Genomic DNA, 17,599 nt, shown 5'->3' on the forward strand with positions numbered 1-17,599 from the left:
AGGAAGACAAGGAATCCAGGAAAAAAGGAATCTATAATCAGTAAAGGTCAGAAGGAAAATGAATCCAACCCAGAACAGACTCTGATGAATTTACTACTTACAGAGGTATAACAGAACTAATAAGACATACTGAAACACTAAGAGGCTAGCAACAGCAGGAAGTCATTACTTGCCTTAGAATTAAAAGCCGGGAATTCCCTGGAGGTCCAGTGGATAGGACTCCATACTCTCACTGCCGAGGACCCAGGTTGCCATGTGGCACAGCCAAACCCACCCCCCCCCCACAAAAAAAACCTAAAAGCCATTATTGGCCCTAGGATCATAAAGGCCAAATGTTATGGAAATCTACTGACAGCTAGAGCCATGAAAAAGTGCTTCCGCACAGAAGCTGTCGTTAGCCATTCCGAGAAATACAGGTTAAAGCAGGGAAGAAGTAGGGATGAATATATTCAATCCTCATACTTTTCCATTGCCTGAACTCAATTGGGAACCAGTAGCCAAGGCAGCTTGGAGGATGTATTCCCTAGGGGTTAGTCATCCAGGACATAGGGCAGGGAAGAAGAGGGTAGAGAACAGATTTGGAGGGAAACAGAGAACAACTAGCTTAGGACCTACAACAACAGGAGAGGGGGGAAACGGAAGTCCTAAGATGACAGATGTTCAGCTGTGCTAAGGCAAGAAATCAGAGAGCCGAGAGAGGAAAGTTTCAAGGAAAAGGTTGAGGGAGGGAGATGTCAAGAAAATTAAATGGAATTGACAGATCTGCTGATGTGTTTGAGCATTTGGAAAATATTTTCCATATATAATCGACAGATCTTTTATGACTATAAATAACAGTAGGGACAAGGACAACTAAACTAATAAAAAGCAGAGACAATTATAAAGTCCAGGAAAAACCAAAGGTTATACAAGAAAGAATACATAATCATGAATACTACTTGACTTCACCATGAATAATATTAATATTTACATATTAATATTTCAAAATGTAATATAGATTCTATATTGGGAGAATGAGATGAAGGTGGAGTTGGGGGAACGTTGATGGAAGAAAGTTAAATCTTTGTCTACTATACACCTACTTAGTAGCAATGTCTAAAATAGTAACTTAGAGATGGCAATATAAACAATTATTTAAGACATGTGGAGATAGATCCTAAAAGAGTTGAAAGTAGTAGTTACTTCTGAGAAATAGGATTAGAGGATGAGAATGAGTGAAGCAGGAGATTACTACTTTTGTTATTGTTACTACTGTGGCAGCTATTAGTAACTAGTTATATCTGAAATAGGTTTAATTATTAAAATTTTCTGATTTGGAAACTGAAGATAAGGATAGTTAAGCGATCTGATCAACTAAATTCACACAGATACGGAGTGGCAGAGCCTAATTTAGGCTTTCAACGTATTTTCTACGATAACATGGCCTCCTTTATACAGCAAACCACTGTTAGTTACCTTGATCAGAGAATCAATAGCTACATGAAAAAACACACAACTTGTAAAACATAAAAGGCACTAGTGAACATCCAATGCTCTCCAAACTTGGAGTACTAACATATATTTCCGAATTAAACGCACGTGCACACACACACACGCGTAAGATGAGAACATCCTGGGCCAAAATTTCTAATTCTCCAGACATAGACAGTATGTGAATCTCCCTAAAACCAAATACAACAGCTTCTATTTCTTTGATATATTCTATAGCACCCTTGGATTGTATACTTTAATAGAAATACAAAATATTTAGCTTGGCTGGTTGATGTTCCAAAAGCTGAATAAGAACACTATTTTCAACATTTATGGAGTCATATATTTCTTAAAGAATTTCCGCATTTATCCATCTCTTGCAGCTATGAACCAGTGAGGCAGCTAAGTATACCAAGGGCTATCTTAGTATCATGAAACTTAGTCATTGTGATTGGCTATTTAAATATTATCCAGGGCTTCCCTGGTGGCGCAGTGGTTGAGAGTCCGCCTGCCGAAGCAGGGGACACGGGTTCGTGCCCCGGTCCGGGAAGATCCCACATGCCGCGGAGTGGCTGGGCCTGTGAGCCATGGCCACTGAGCCTGCACATCCGGAGTCTGTGCTCCGCAACGGGAGAGGCCACAACAGTGAGAGGCCCGCGTATCACAAAAAAAAAAAAAAAAATTATCCAAAAACCAGTTGTGGGTGACCAATTACTTTGCCAACTTTGATACAAATGGGGGGATTTTTATTTGTTTTAAAAATATTTAGTAGTGAAAACTACATATACAATGTCTCATTTTATATGTTATGATTCAGCCAGCCCATCATTAACAAGTGACCAAACACATCCATTGAAAACACACATACACTCTCTCTCACAAACACACACTGATAAACAACATGGGATGTAATAACCATAACCACGCTAAGCTTCTGATAGGATAAGAGAACAGGTTCCCTTCAGCATTCCAAAGCCATCACTAAATGCAGCACTGTGGCAGCCACTCCATAATGTCATAATAATCTAATATTAGAGAACTGTACTTTTGGAGACAATTTGTTATAAAGCAATGTAACAGAAGTTTTCCACAAGGAATAGTTTGTAGCCAGCACTCCTTCGGTGTGAATTGAGCACTCAAATGCATTGTCTCTTCTGACTACTAGTATTTAGCAAATTATTGCTCCAGTGCTTTATGAGTAAGAGGACCACACGTCACAGTTATATCCCTGTTTTACACCTATTGTCCTAGCAGAATTACTATTAACTCTAAAAAGTATCCTGGTATGGACAATATACTCTATGGTCATCACAATTTTAAGGGACTTCAGTAGTGGGAGTGGCTCAGAAAGTACGGCTGCCACCAGCAGCTCAGCTTTTGTCCCCCAGACACCCTTCTGACTATCCCTGTTCTTTTGTCATGTTCCATTGCATTGTCAGTGGCTACACTGGCAAGTCATTTGGATCATGTATTATTTGAGCAGCTCTCAAGATCTCTTAAAGAGTTGTTACTTTTGAGAGTGACTAATCTGAATCCCCCTTGGTCTCATGACCTGATTAATTAGAAAATGTGTAAATAATGTTGATAGATGATTTTATGTAGCCCATGAACTCAAATTCTCAGTTTTTACTAGCATTCTTTTTTAAATGGACACATTCGTTTTAGCAGAAGCGGTAAATGAGTAATGGTTAGAAATTGTGAAAATACTTGCCAGTATAGATATTGGTCTCATGAAAATGTATTCAATCCAATGATTCATGTCTTAAGTTTATTTCAAAAAAACTCCACCCTGAATAAAATTATATAATATAGACTATTGATGTTAGGAGAGAAAGCAGTCTGCAAGGCTGTTGTGTGAGAGGGAAAGCCATCTACTTTGTTTGAAATATGCAAAGGATCCAACGTGACTCAGATCATAACCTAAATTCTCAAAGAGGTATTTTACTTACTTGTGTTTTGGAATCACTTTACTAGTAAAATAAAAAACAACTGCTTATAAATCATCTTAAGAGATTATGTAATATGTTATAAGGAGAAAGGGCTTTGGAGTAGGTTAGCTCTGAGTTTGAATGTCAGCTCTATTTACTAACTATGACCCTTACTCTCTTATTTAGTCTCCCTGGGTTTTGTTTTCTTTCACTGTATCATAGAACAGTAGGTAAGTAATTAAAATGCATAAGAGGACTTAGAATACAGTTTGTGTTCAGTAAAAGTATCTATTATTGTTACCATTATTACTATTGCTTAAGACAATTTATGGTTCTTTCTCTTAAAACACTGGTAAACAAGCCTGAGTCCTTAGGAAACTTTATTTTATTACATAAATTTCCTTGGTTCAGGAGAGATCATTAAGGATGATGGCAGAACTCTATATTGCCAGTATGTATGGTGATTAGGCTTATTTAATAAAATGAATGCTAAATGGCCTTATAATACTCAATAAATAGGCAATTTCTTTTCTGATATATGCAAAATCAATTTTGATGCAGACGTTTTTCTATATATCAAGATCGGTATGGAAATTTTTTTCTAACCACCCAGCTGCTACAATGTTAAATAAATTAATTTTAATCCTAAATCAGAAATGCTATAGAGAAAAGGGTGATTTAATATGCAATCTCATTACATTTGACAGGTTTATTTATAAATGATTTGCCCCACATTTTGACAAGCATAGTTAATATGTTAATTAGCTTTGAAAAAGATGATGAAAGGGAGAGACTGACATGCTATCATTCTTTACACACCATGTTGGGGAGCACTGGAACTGACACAAGGTGGTATCACTATATATTGTGCCCCCCCCAAAGCACCATGATGATGAGATATTTATTAGCTACAGATTAATTTAGTCACTATGCTAAAAATTAATCCCTTAAAATAATCCCAAGTGACCTTCTGCTTTAGAAAACAAATGCCATTCTAAACATATTTATGAGCTTCTATAAAGGAATATAAGGCTTATTTAAGAGCAATGACCTCGACAGCTAGAGCAGAACTCCTTGACAAGGGAGGAACTACACAGATAAGCTCCTTTTCACATTTGCACTTCTCTTAATGTGGTTTTCAGTACTTGGTAAGCCTTTTTGGTTTAGAAGCTTAAAGATGATGTCCTATGCCTTGACTTTCAAAGAGTTATAAAATCCAAGAATTAAGGGAAGCTATACATGACACAAAGTCCAATTTGATTCCTCTGCTTAAACCCTCCTTCACAGAGGCAGACAAAGGTGTCATAAAGCTATCTTTCTTGATGAGTTCTCAAATCACACACTATATTCATACATCACCACCATGCTGGAGACCTAGAGCAGTAAATCATAACAGGGAGAGCTCTGACTTCCATCACTTGCTGCCAATGTTAATGAATAAGTGTCTTCATTAATATTTTTATTGCCCGAAGCTATTTAAACAGAAAACTGGAAATTGTAACACTGTGTAGGGATCGTTAGTTTTTAGTTACTACCCCACTGCCCCAGGACGGTAAATGAACTGTAAAAATAGCCTGAAACCACTGCCACCTGCCCCCCTGCTACTGTCTATGGGTTAATATTTGTACTTCTCTTTGGTGCAGCTGAGCCATGACTAAATTATAGTCCCATTTCTAGATCTTTGAATACCCAGCATCAAGGTCACTAATTATGCAAAAATCATTGCCCTGTGAACTTTTCTCTAACTGGAAAAATACATACATTTTACCTGACTTATAGGAAAGTAACAAAATGGCTTTTAGAAAATGGCTTGGAATGAAATCAGATTCAGAGTGACAGGCATAGCACAGACATAACTCAGATTTTAGGGCTTAGAAATGTAGAGCCAATAAGCATGGGAAACTGCTCCAACATAACACATTTACTATTTGCTTTTGGCAATGAATAATATTGGCAGCAGACAAAAGGGCATTTGGGGTCTATTAGTTTATATCAGTTTTCCTCCCTTCCACTTAAATAACCATCTTCTTCTTATGCTTCATTATGTCTCTGCTTAAAGCAAATTGGCAGAAAGCAACCAAGCCTTCTTCCTTAAGAGAATGGACACCAACAGGCACATACATGTCAAAGAAAGGTTGGGGGCAGGGCGAGTGGAGAGGCACAGACTGGAAGTCAAACATTATATATCACAAACAGACATATTAGCAAGTCCCAATCCATGCGGTTCTCTGTACTTTAAAGAGCACTTTCAAAGGTTTGGGAAAAATTAGCCACTAGTGTATAAAAAATAGCTTCTCCTCATTCTGAGGGTAGAGTCTTAACTGCACTGCCAAGCAACTAAGACAAAACTGGCTCCAAGCCACAAATATTTCCAAACTATGTTCTATTAGCAGAGTCCTTAACTGACCTCACTGAAAAACAATCTAGAATTTCCATTCTCAAAACGTAGAGAAAAACACTCTATAACTCATACAGATCTACACCACAGAAAAATAAATATATCCACGTGTACACAAAATGTTGCATATATTTTCAGTGGCTTTACAGATGCCCAAATCCCATTCCTAAGGGGTTGTTGGAATCTAAATTAAGTAAATCTACACTGTACCCTACATCACAAGGAACTTGATTATTTTCTCTCCATAAAATGTTCGGATCAGGGCTTCCCTGGTGGCACAGTGGTTAAGATTCCGCCTGCCAATGCAGGCAGAATGGGTTCAAGCCCTGGTCTGAGAAGATCCCACATGCCACAGAGCAACTAAGCCCATGCACCACAACTACTGAGCCTGTGCTCTAGAGCCCGTGAGTCACAACTACTGAGCCCACGTGCCACAGCTACTGAAGCCTACATGTCTAGAGCCTGTGCTCTGCAACAAGAGAAGCCACCGCAATGAGAAGCCTGCGCACCACAATGAAGAGTAGCCCCTGCTCGCTGCAACTAGAAAGTCCGCATTTAGCAACGAAGACCCAACGCAGACAAAAAGAAAGGAAGGAAGGAAGGAAGAGAGGGAGGGAGGGAGGAAGGGTGGGAAGGAGGGAGGGAAGGAGGGAGGGAGGGAGGAGGGAGGAGGGAGGGAGGGAGGGAGGGAGGGAGGGAAGGAAGGAAGGAAGGAAGGAAGGAAGGAAGGAAGGAAGGAAGGAAGGAAGGAAGGAAGGAAGGAAGGAAGGAAGGAAGGAAGTTTGGATTAAAAATATCAGGGAAGAGGCCAAGCCTCATCACAGCCTAATTTACTAAAAGTCAAGATTATTTAGGGTAGAGCAGTGAAGTAAGTACAGGGCAAGAAGATAAATGACACATGCTGAAGCTTTATTGAGGTCATAAACATTATGTGAACATGTAGCTGAATTCTGTATGTAGGGCATCATCATTCATGGAAGATGATTCATGCTATCAAATAGCCATGTGCTATGTGAACTGTTTTACTCTGAACACAATTGTGAGTCTAGAAAAGGGATCTAACACTCATCGTAGTTTATCATTAATATTAATTACACATTAAACCTTGCCACTCTTTGGGCCTCCTATAATAGAATTTTAAGTTTTGCTAAACCACTGTGTAAAACTGTGACTCTATTGAAATTAAACTTACTCTGATATTTTTAAAAAGTAATCATTTAATTTCATTTTGGATAATTGGTACCAACAGTTTTCAGGGGTATATTGTACCGAATTTAGTACCTTACAGTCACAGCAAAATTTTCAGACCACTTATCTGATTTCCGTTGTGAATTTAAACATGCTCCTACAACTTCCAACCTATGCTGCTGTTTGGAGATATACACTTCCTTGTTATAAAATAAATCTACAAACTAAGACCCTTAGGGAGAAAAATCACCAAACTGACAGCTAGAAAAATGTCTCTGCCCCTGTCCATCAAGAACCATTAGCAGACACCATCTGTAAGGGAGTCCCTGATTAGGGAACATTCCCAATTATGTTTTCAAAAACTCCAGTGGTATTGCCACACACAGGCCAACACTCCAGCACCATTAATCTTCATTCAGACTGTTAGGATGTTTGTCTAGGCTTGACCCAGACCAAGCACTATAGATAAATTAGCTAGAGTAAAGCTTCCATTTCTCACCACATGTCAAGGCAGGTGGAATATTCTGTCGAGCCCAGGAGGACATCTGGAGGTCTGTACCACAAGGTAACCACTTCATTGGAGTATGTGTGGCTAGGGACGGATTTTGCTCTTGCAAGACCTGTGGGTTACATGAAACATAAAGAAGTTTAATAGGCATTAATAAAACAAGGGAATTTAAATTTGAATGTTCACAGTTTTAAAAGGTCAAAGGTGATATTATAATACAGAATCACGAATGCAATGTCAAGGTTACTAGAAAGGTTGGGGAAAGCATTGTTGTGGTCTACCTGTTTCAAATACATGCTAATAACCAATAAATCATTTATATTTCCTAATATAGCACCAAGAATCTAAAAAAAAGTATCCCAGGAGAGTAAACAAACAATTCATAAACTATTTGATACTATGCAGAAGCTTGGAAATCTCCTGGACTTTCCAAAGAATGTCTCATGGTACTTTAGTTCTGAGAGTTACAAATAAGTGTGATATGGAAAAGTCCCAAGGTCAAATACCTTTGAGAAAAGATGGTTTAAAAAGTAAAACAGGTTTCCGTACTGTGAGACTTCTCAGTGCCCTTAATTTTTCTAATGTGTACGGTGAATCTGAAAGATAAGAATATGACTCTTTTCTCAAAGGGTTTTTCCAAAACTTCTTTTGGTTTTAGGGTTCTGTCAAACACTCACTAAGAAATGCTTATTCAGGAGGTTCACTTGAAAACCACATAAAAAATAATTATAAAGGAACAGTTAAATAAATCTGGTATGTGGAAATGATGAGAGACCATATAATAAATTAAATTGTTTTCTAAGAATGTTTAAAAATTGGGAAAGTGGTCACAATAAAATGTTAAGTGATAAATTACATGCAATTTGACCTCACAACCATAAATATTTATGCACTGAAAAAAGACTGGTGGAAAATATATTTGAATAACCTTAGTGGTTAGTTCTGGAATACAAGATTATCTGTTTGTTTTTTTTTGCGGTACACGGGCCTCTCACTGTTGTGGCCTCTCCCATTGAGGAGCACAGGCTCCGGACGCGCAGGCTCAGCGGCCATGGCTCACAGGCCCAGCCGCTCCGCGGCATGTGGGATCTTCCCGGACCGGGGCACGAACCCGTGTCCCCTGCATCGGCAGGCGGACTCTCAACCACTGCGCCACCAGGGAAGCCCTGGTTTTTTAATTTAATAAGTTTTTCTGAGTTTTTTCCAAGTTTTCTACAATTAATACATAATTAATTCCTTTAAAAAACACAAAATCTATAGATATTATTTTTTTAAGAGAAAAAATCTGTGATAGCTTTCTATCTGGGTATGTTCATTAATGACAAGTGTAAAGTATTATTTATCACTGTGATGCTCAAAGCGAATAAACATTTTTACAGTGAACCTACCATAACATATTTATTTTAATGTTTTGATTATTTAAATTTTTATGTAGTACTTAGGAACATAACTTTTCTCAGTTTATTAAACACGTGGTATTCCCTTTACTGTATTATATGTAAGTGTTAAAATTAATAGAGCATCTGGTGAGAAGATGAATTTCTAATTAGTTCAACTATGGTTACAATAACTCAATTTTTCCTACCATGCAGTTTTTATAACAACACAATGGCATATTATAAATTGACTGTTTATAAGTATTCCATATTAAAATATACAGATTATACACACACAAACATACCTACACATGTACTGTCCCTAACTTTTCTGCACATGAATAGAATAACTATTTCTGATAACAGATTTCCATAATAACCTCTACTCCTTTTCTCTGCAAGGTTTTATCCTACCTCAAAGCAGGCAAAACTGAACAACAGATAAAACAGTCAGGGTGGTAAAGTGTTTCCAGAGTTTCGTAATCTCATCAAAAAGTTTAGTTCCTCAAATGAGCATGTTTCTATACAGACTAAAGAGCTAATAAGCACAAGTCCTGAAGTAGGTTCTGACTCGTTCCATATGCTGTTGTCAAGGCAAATGGGACGCCAAAAACATTCAGGCTGGATTCCCTTGGTTTTGCCAAGTCCCTGTTGACAAAAAGCTAGGCCAGAGGGATAGGAGAATTTAAGAATATGAGATTTTCTTTGACAGCTCAGAAGACCAGACTGGTTACAGAAAATTGTGATACCCCCAGTATTTTTTATTTTTTTTGCGGTACGCGGACCTCTCACTGCTGTGGCCTCTCCCGTTGCGGAGCACAGGCTCCGGACGCGCAGGCTCAGCGGCCATGGCTCACGGGCCCAGCCGCTCCGTGGCACGTGGCATCTTCCCAGACCAGGGCACGAACCCGTGTCCCCTGCATCGGCAGGCAGACTCTCAACCACTGTGCCACCAGGGAAGCCCAGATACCCCCAGTTTTAAAGGGAGAACCAAACCTCAAAATTACCTAGAAATAGTATAAATCTAAATAATGATATGTGACTTCAGGTCAGTTATGCCCACTCTGAATATAAGTTTGTAAAACTGATTAAATATTTCTGAAAAATATAAACAGAAAAAGCTCTTCATCTACATTATTTTTCTCCATCTCATGTTTCAGTCAAGGACTGCCCAAACTCCATTCACATGGGTCACACAGCTTCCCAAATCAACAACGAAAATGAGTTTTCAATATCTAACTCTTCAATGTGTTAAGACAGTTTCTTAAAGTGGTTTGCATGTAAATGTGTCATATTAAAGCATGTTATTATATTTTTAAGATACATTCTTCTGTATCACTTGAGAAAAACTCTCATATCTCACTTTAATAGTCAATTAAAACATAATCTTGTAGAGAGTGTCCTGTATATTGTTAAACAAAAGGTTTTTACCCTAAAAGTATTTCTGTTCAGTTAAAAAGATAAATAAATGCCAAAACTTTTCAGGGAGGGAGCACATTATTAAAACAATGACTCAAAAGAAAAAAAAAGTACACCTCGAAGTAGAAATATACAACTGCATTTTTAAATAAATATATTTAGTAAAGATATTGCTATGTATTTATACAGTTCATGCATCAAAACACGCTCACTATGCAAAATTTATTAAACTGCATCCTCCGGCTGAAGGAAAACTGTAGGATAGGATTAATTAGCACAGCATGTGTGAAAGCTTTCTTTCTCTGTTCCTTGTCAGTTGCTATGGTTACACTACAGGAAGAAAGCTACAATACCTTCTAAAAAGGATGAAGTTCATGGGTTATTATCAAAACTTCTTATATTAATGTTCAGTTTGAATTAAGAGTCAAAAAGCAACGTGAAATGCTAACTAGATGACTATAGGTTATTTATACACTGCTGCTTTGGCTGAGTGTGTACATATGAAAGGGTGCATGTTCCTTAGGGCACCTAAAATGGCTTGCCTAACGATTCAGAGTATCCAACTTGAAGATGTTACCACTTCTAACTAAGGCAAGACCTTAAGAGTGGAGTAAAAAATCCTATCATTCAAGCCCTCTTGCCAATTATTCAAAGTTGGACAACCTTGATTCTAGCTAGCATAGTAGAATCTTAGATTTCCAGAAGAGTTAAGAAGCTTTACAGGTAAGCTCTTACCCAAGGAAAGAATTCCTTTTCATATCTCTATAAGATGGTCTAACTTCTGCTGCCACCCTGAGCCTGGTTCTACCCTCTGGTAGGGACACAAAGTAAATCATGTGACGGTTCTTCCAACATTTGCCTCCAGAAGCCCAGCCCTTTGGCGCCAACCAATGGAGATTCTTCAGTCTTTATCTTAAAAGTTCTCTCAGCTGCAATGGATACAGCTGACCACTCCCATTCTTTTAAATTTACTCCCTTGACTTCTCAGTTATGGAAGAGATAATAGGAGTGACTTGGTCTGCTTCTGGAATCTTCCTCTATCTGCCCCATAACTGCTGGACTTGTCTAGAGTTATATATTTAAACCAGTGCTTTCTAAATGTATACACTCTGTGGGTAACTGTGGCTAATGCTATGTTTTAACTGTCATCCCTAGGTGACTTCTCTTAAGATTTTATCTCCAGCTCATACTTGTCTGTGGGCTTCAGATCTGGGTCTACCCAATTCCTCACTAGACATAGGGATGAGGATGTCCTACAGGCACTAACCACAAGTTACAACCACTAACCACTGGACCCCAACCACAAGTCTCTATGGCCAATTGCACCGTTAATACAGGGAACATGCTGTGAGTCCAGGGTCAAATGCAATATACTAGTAAACTGTTTTAGGTTCCCCAAACAGTAAAAGTTATTTTAGCTGTACACTCATGTTCATTAGATTTCTATTCTATGCACATCTAATTATTCTTTCAAATTCTAATGCATCCTTTTTGCAGGCAGTAACATCGGTTGGAGACTTGAGTTATCCCTCTGACTCTATGGAGAAAATTGCTAAAACTAGCATTGGTGTCCAAGAATACTAATTCCCATGTCTTTGCTTTGACTAAGGAATTGAGGAAGAACTGGCAACACTGACTTGTTTCTTTTGAATTAAGTGGAATAATGGCAAAAGGTAGATGGACTTGCGAAAGCCAACTAAAATACAATATAAAGGAATATCTCTCACCACTTCAGTCTTTCCAGAGGATGTGCCACTGTTCTGTGCTTGTCAGTGGTTTTGTATTTTATATTAGAGCAACTCCCACACGTCTCTCTCACACCTTACCTCATTCCCCAAACTGAATGATCAGAAAAAGAGTGTCTTGCTCTTAATCGCAAAATCAATATTTCTAGGAAAGGGGCTCCTTTCTTCACAGCTTGATACCACACAGACATGACATACTTGGGTAACAGTTTACCATTAGGCTGTCAGGCTGAAAAGGGGAAGACTTCTCTGTTCTGTGAGCTAGTCCACGGAGTAAGGCTTTTATATTTCTTTCCCATTCCGCAGTCCTGAGAACTGGCCTGGAATTTATTTTAAATAGACATTTTTAATGGTGTCCTCTCCCTCCTAGAGGGTTTACATTAAGTATCTGATGATGTACTAAAGCTATTTTTAAAAATTCATTATTGCTGCTCTTACAGTGTATCAATGAACAACCATCAATCAAAACAAAACAAAAAAGCATTTTCTTCTGGTGTTGTCCAGAGTTTTGGCTTTAACCTTTTGTCTCTGCACTTGACAAGTTTTCCTGGAGGATCTGATTTACTCCCATGTGTTCAGTTACTATCTGTCTGCTGAAGATCCCAAATACGTATCTCTACTATCAATCTTCCCCTAAAACTTTAGATTTCTAAATAAAAAATGTCAACTTAGATCCTCCATATGTATCTTTAAGATTTTTATTGTCCCCAATTCTCCAACCATTACTACCCCCTCCAGTGTTTTATAACTCACCACTAAACATCACCATCCATCCATTCTCCAAAGCTGGAAGTCTTGTTTCGTTATAGGCTACTTTTGAAACAGGAGGGAAGGGGACAGGGCACAACCTTTAAAAGAATGACATAGCCAGAGGACACGACATAACTGATTAGAACCAAGTAGGTCCAAGATGGCGGACTTCCACTAGACCTTGAGCCTCAGTATACGCTGATTGTAACACATCAGCAAGCTAAATGACAAACCCACAGGTGCCATGACAGTTCCAAGGCTGACTCTAAAAGTCAAAGAGTGGGTAGTGGCCCACTTCCTGGAAATTCCCACCCCTTCCCCCAAATAGTTGGAATACTCCCCCCACTCATTAGCCTATGAAATTACCCACCCCAATAAAAACTGACAACCCCATACCCTGAGCCGCTCTCCCCTTCTGAGATGGACCATACTCTGTCTGTGAGGTGTGTTTCCCTCTAAATAAATCTACTTCCTACCTATCAACTTTGTCTCTCACTGACTTCTCTCTGCAATGAGAGATCAAGAACCTGAACTTCATTAAGTCCTGAGACCAGGTGTGTGATCTCAGTTGAAAGAGCGTGGGTTCAAGTCCCAATCTCAGTTGCACAGTTTCACTTTCACTTAAAAAATTTAAAAATTCAATGGATTTTACTTTATAATTGCTCTCTTTTCTTCCTTCTCCTTAGGTCCTCATCATCATCTCTTGCTAGAGTATTGCACTAGCCTCAGGTCTGTCCATGGCAAATAGTTATCAACTTCGAAAGACATCCTAGACAATAAATGACCTACATTTATTGAGATCAATTTTACTGAAAATTAAAGTTTAACTGGAACACTCTTCAGTGTGAATAATAAAAGACTTGAATGCCCAATCTTCCCCTATAAGCATCCTCCAAACCTCTTGCCCCATATTTGCCATAACAGAAAGCAGGAAATGTGAGCATTTTAGGGACAGGTCTTTGTTTTTTATACACTTAATATCACATGGTGTTGCTTAAAGTGGAAAAAAAATTTTGAGATAAGTTATAATCTCCTTTTCTTTCCTTTAAATGAAACATCTTTTTTTTTTTCTGTCCAGATTTCTACTTTAACAGAAGCTACTCTTTACAGAATACAAAAATCCCTTTAAAATGTTATGACTGGCATTTGTCAGAATCTTTCAACTGAATAAGAGTAACCTCTGAAAACAAACTCTAATTAAAATGAAATTAAGTCCAGAAGACATTAAAACATGTTAAGGCAACATTTTATTTTGTTCTGATTATATATATATATATATATATATATATATATATATATTTTTTTTTTTTTTTTTTGCGGTACGCGGGCCTCTCCCTGCTGTGGCCTCTCCCGCTGCGGAGCACAGCCTCCGGACGCGCAGGCTCAGCGGCCATGGCTCACGGGCCCAGCCGCTCCGCGGCATGTGGGATCTTCCCAGACCGGGGCACGAACCCGTGTCCCCTGCATCGGCAGGCGGACTCTCAACCACTGTGCCACCAGGGAAGCCCCGAATTTTTTAAGTTAATAAATTATGCCTAACTTCTGTCTATCCTCAAGGGCACTTCTTTTATATCTTTCATTTGAAATAACAGAAATGATCATAATATTTTAATAAAGACATTCTAAACAAGAAAGGAAATTTTCAAAGAATTAAATTTTTTATATAGAAAGACTTTATTTTCTATTTTGCACAGAAGATAAAAACAATATATTCCTCTGGGAAATACTGCTTTACATGAAATTAATAGAAGTGGTTGTAAGACCAATTAGTCAGAGTTCTTTGGCTGTCTACCATATAAGAAACATGCTTTTGCTACCAGAGCAGTAGTCTGCATATCAGAAGACTTGTGATAAGAAAAAAACGAAATGCCTGACAGTCGTTCTGACACTAACGAGTTAGTTGTGTCTCCTTGATTAAGTCACTTAAGCTCTCTTGCTTATGTGTACAATAAGGGGGCTGAGATCAGAGTCATCAAACTACGGCCTATGAGCTGGCTACCTGTCCTTGTAAATAAATTTTGCTGGAACACAGCTACGTCTGTTCTTTCACATACTGTCTATGGCTGCTCTTGTGCTCAGCAGCAGAGTTGAGTAAGTACAACATGTAAAGCTACAAAATTTAGTATCTGGCCTTTAAGAAAAAGTTTTTTGACCCATGGGCAGACTAAGGAAACTTTAAAGTCCATCTGGGTACTAAAACTCAGTGATCCTAAGAAAATATTACTAAGAACCTTGTTCATTAAATGTATGAAGGTCATATATGCTCAACTTCTTAAAAAGCCCTTTTAAGTAAGTAATTCCACCTCACTGATCCCATCACATCACATCTGCATTAGCAGAAAAATGCAAAATCATTTTCAAGAGCGTATACATGAATATATCATCATTTTCACAGTTCACTGGTTTACATTTAATTTTCTAGTTTCTGCTTCTCAGTTAATGAAACTCATAGTTATTATTCCAATGCTAGATGACAACACAATATAGAAAATGAATTTCATAACCTGACTAAATTGGCAATTTTGATGAATTTCCATATCCATGATGATTTGTTTCCAGTTTTTAAAAATTAAAGGTAAAACATACTAAATTCGTCATAAGAATCTAAGTTTTAAATCAAGACATAATACTCAGAACTTTTAGGCCATTTGCTTATAAATATGTATTTATATACCAAAAATATTATGAGCATGCATTTGTATATGTTAAAGAGAGATTATTTATTGAACTGTAACTATAATTAGGTCAAATAAACTAAGAATAATTACGATTTTATGCCAGAGGTATGCTTTGTGCTTAATATGAAAGAAGCCAATGTATAAAGATGAAATTATCATACATACATAACATTCGAAATAACAATCTATGCTCATTAATTTTTTTAGCTTTGAAGAAAAATAATAAATCAGAGTGAGTGTTCCTCTTGGAGACTTTATGAGAAAATCATTCCCATTTCCTTCCTAAACCACCTAAAATTTTGTAAAAAGGAGGGGGGACAATACCCTTACCTAGTCTTATCATAGGTAATATAAAAATATGAGAATCTGTGGATAATATGCTCGTGATTATAATAGAGGCAAACTTGATGAGAAATTCTTGAGCAGTTACAATCTGTTGGGTATTCTGAGGGTTTTAAAGGTGTGATGTCATTTAATCATTGCAATAACCTAGAAGGTAATATAATTATTAGTATCCCAATTATACAGACAGGAAACTAATTTACCCCTTGGTCGACAGTAATAAGTGGCTATGCCCGGATGTGAATGCAGCCAGTGTCACCGCCTCCCCAGAAAGACTGGGCATCTGGGAACAAACATGCTCCTGGGCTCCAGATGGGCAGTGGCATAGACTGAGTGGGTCCAAAGCCCAGAGCGGTGACAGGTCAGTCTTGTGAGAGAGGGAGAGGGATGGGGTGAGGACAGGGGACAGAGGAAAGAGAAGTGGGGAGAAAACACAGCTGGTTTTACTGAAAGGAGGTTCCAAAAGAATAAGTAGACTCAAGAGAAAATGACTGATGTTGTCTAGAGGGCCTCATAGAACAATCAGACAAAAAGCCCTCAAGGAAAAGAGAAGTTTGATAAGAGAAATGCTCAGGAACCTTCAAATTAGGGTTTGGTTGCTTAAATAAGAACAGTTCTTATCAGCTGCTTTGTTTGTCTGTTTTAAAGTGGAAGTTGGCAGAAAGCAGTAGCCCCAGAAACGGAGTAGTTAGCCAGAAGGCTACGGTAACTTGGAGAGTAACTGCTAGGAATTCGATTGTTGTTGGGGGGGATGCTCTTTATCGTACAGGACCCCAAAGGCTCATTGTTTTTTTCCAGAAACCTCAAACTTGGGTGTGGTTAAAGCTAATCTGAAGTATATGCTCTTCTGAGGTATCCTTACTGAAGTGAATTTTTTCAATGTTCCATGAGATGAAAATAGGCAACTATGCTCAAACTTGAACTAAGAGGTTTTTATGTTTTTATAAGGGTAAATGTCCAACTAAATCAGTTCAAATTAATGAGGGAATCATTGAGCCAATTCAAGGGAAAAAAAGGTTTAGGTCATCCTAAGTCATTATGATATTTTAAAAATTTTATGGTTGTTGCCCAATTTTTGTGAATTATTGTTTCCCATGCTTTTACTTTTCTTCTTTTCTCTTTTCATACTATTTGAACAGAGGTCAAGTTATAGTTTGGGGTCTCAACACTGTACTCAGTACAGGATTTCAGACATCATAATGAGAAGAAAATGTCTACTAAAAGACATGAACATTATTTTGATGATTTTTAAACTTTATTTGGATGATTTTAAAACATGTTTTATGACATCTGGTGACAATCTTGGTTGTCCTGATACTGGAGTTGGGCATTACTAACATATAAATAAACTTTAAATCTCCAAAAGGAGGTATACTGAGCATTTGGGGAATATTTTCAAAGATACATTAATTCCATGAAACAAATATATATCACAATCACTGCAGAGATGAGTCATATAGCTTTTGTGCTGGAAAGAATCTAAGACAGTCTGTCATCTATATTATCATTTTTTATAAGGAAGTTGAGGTCCACAGTTGTATCCATTCTGCCTCTACTGTTTCAAATCCATTCCCTTCTTTTTGTGCTCACTGCACTGTCATTTTAGGCCTTCATACTTATTCTTCTGGGTCTTGAATCTTAGAAAGAGCTCCTCACTGGTTTCCCAGCTGCCACGTTTGCCCTTCCTATTCCTTCTCCATAGTCTGAGGAAGAGACAGTTCCCTGTAGTGTGTAAGAGCTTCTTCCTCTGTGTGCTCATGTGGGACCACCACTTACAAGCTGTGTGATTTGGGGCAA

At 38.0% G+C, this 17,599-nt stretch overlaps 1 protein-coding gene across 5 annotated transcripts in view; it reads right to left on the bottom strand.

The window, feature by feature from the left end:
• The window catches only part of CDK14 (cyclin dependent kinase 14), a 618,912-nt gene that overhangs the window by 221,930 nt on the left and 379,383 nt on the right, over positions 1-17,599 (bottom strand). For all 5 annotated transcript variants that reach the window (XM_073809735.1, XM_073809734.1, XM_073809736.1 and 2 more), the window contains one exon: positions 7,484-7,604. In XM_073809735.1, coding sequence (XP_073665836.1) covers positions 7,484-7,604 — 121 coding nt within the window. The remainder of the gene's footprint in view (positions 1-7,483; positions 7,605-17,599) is intronic.

This window comes from Tursiops truncatus, chromosome 9 (assembly GCF_011762595.2).
Source record: "Tursiops truncatus isolate mTurTru1 chromosome 9, mTurTru1.mat.Y, whole genome shotgun sequence".
Taxonomy (NCBI): Eukaryota; Metazoa; Chordata; class Mammalia; order Artiodactyla; family Delphinidae; genus Tursiops; species Tursiops truncatus.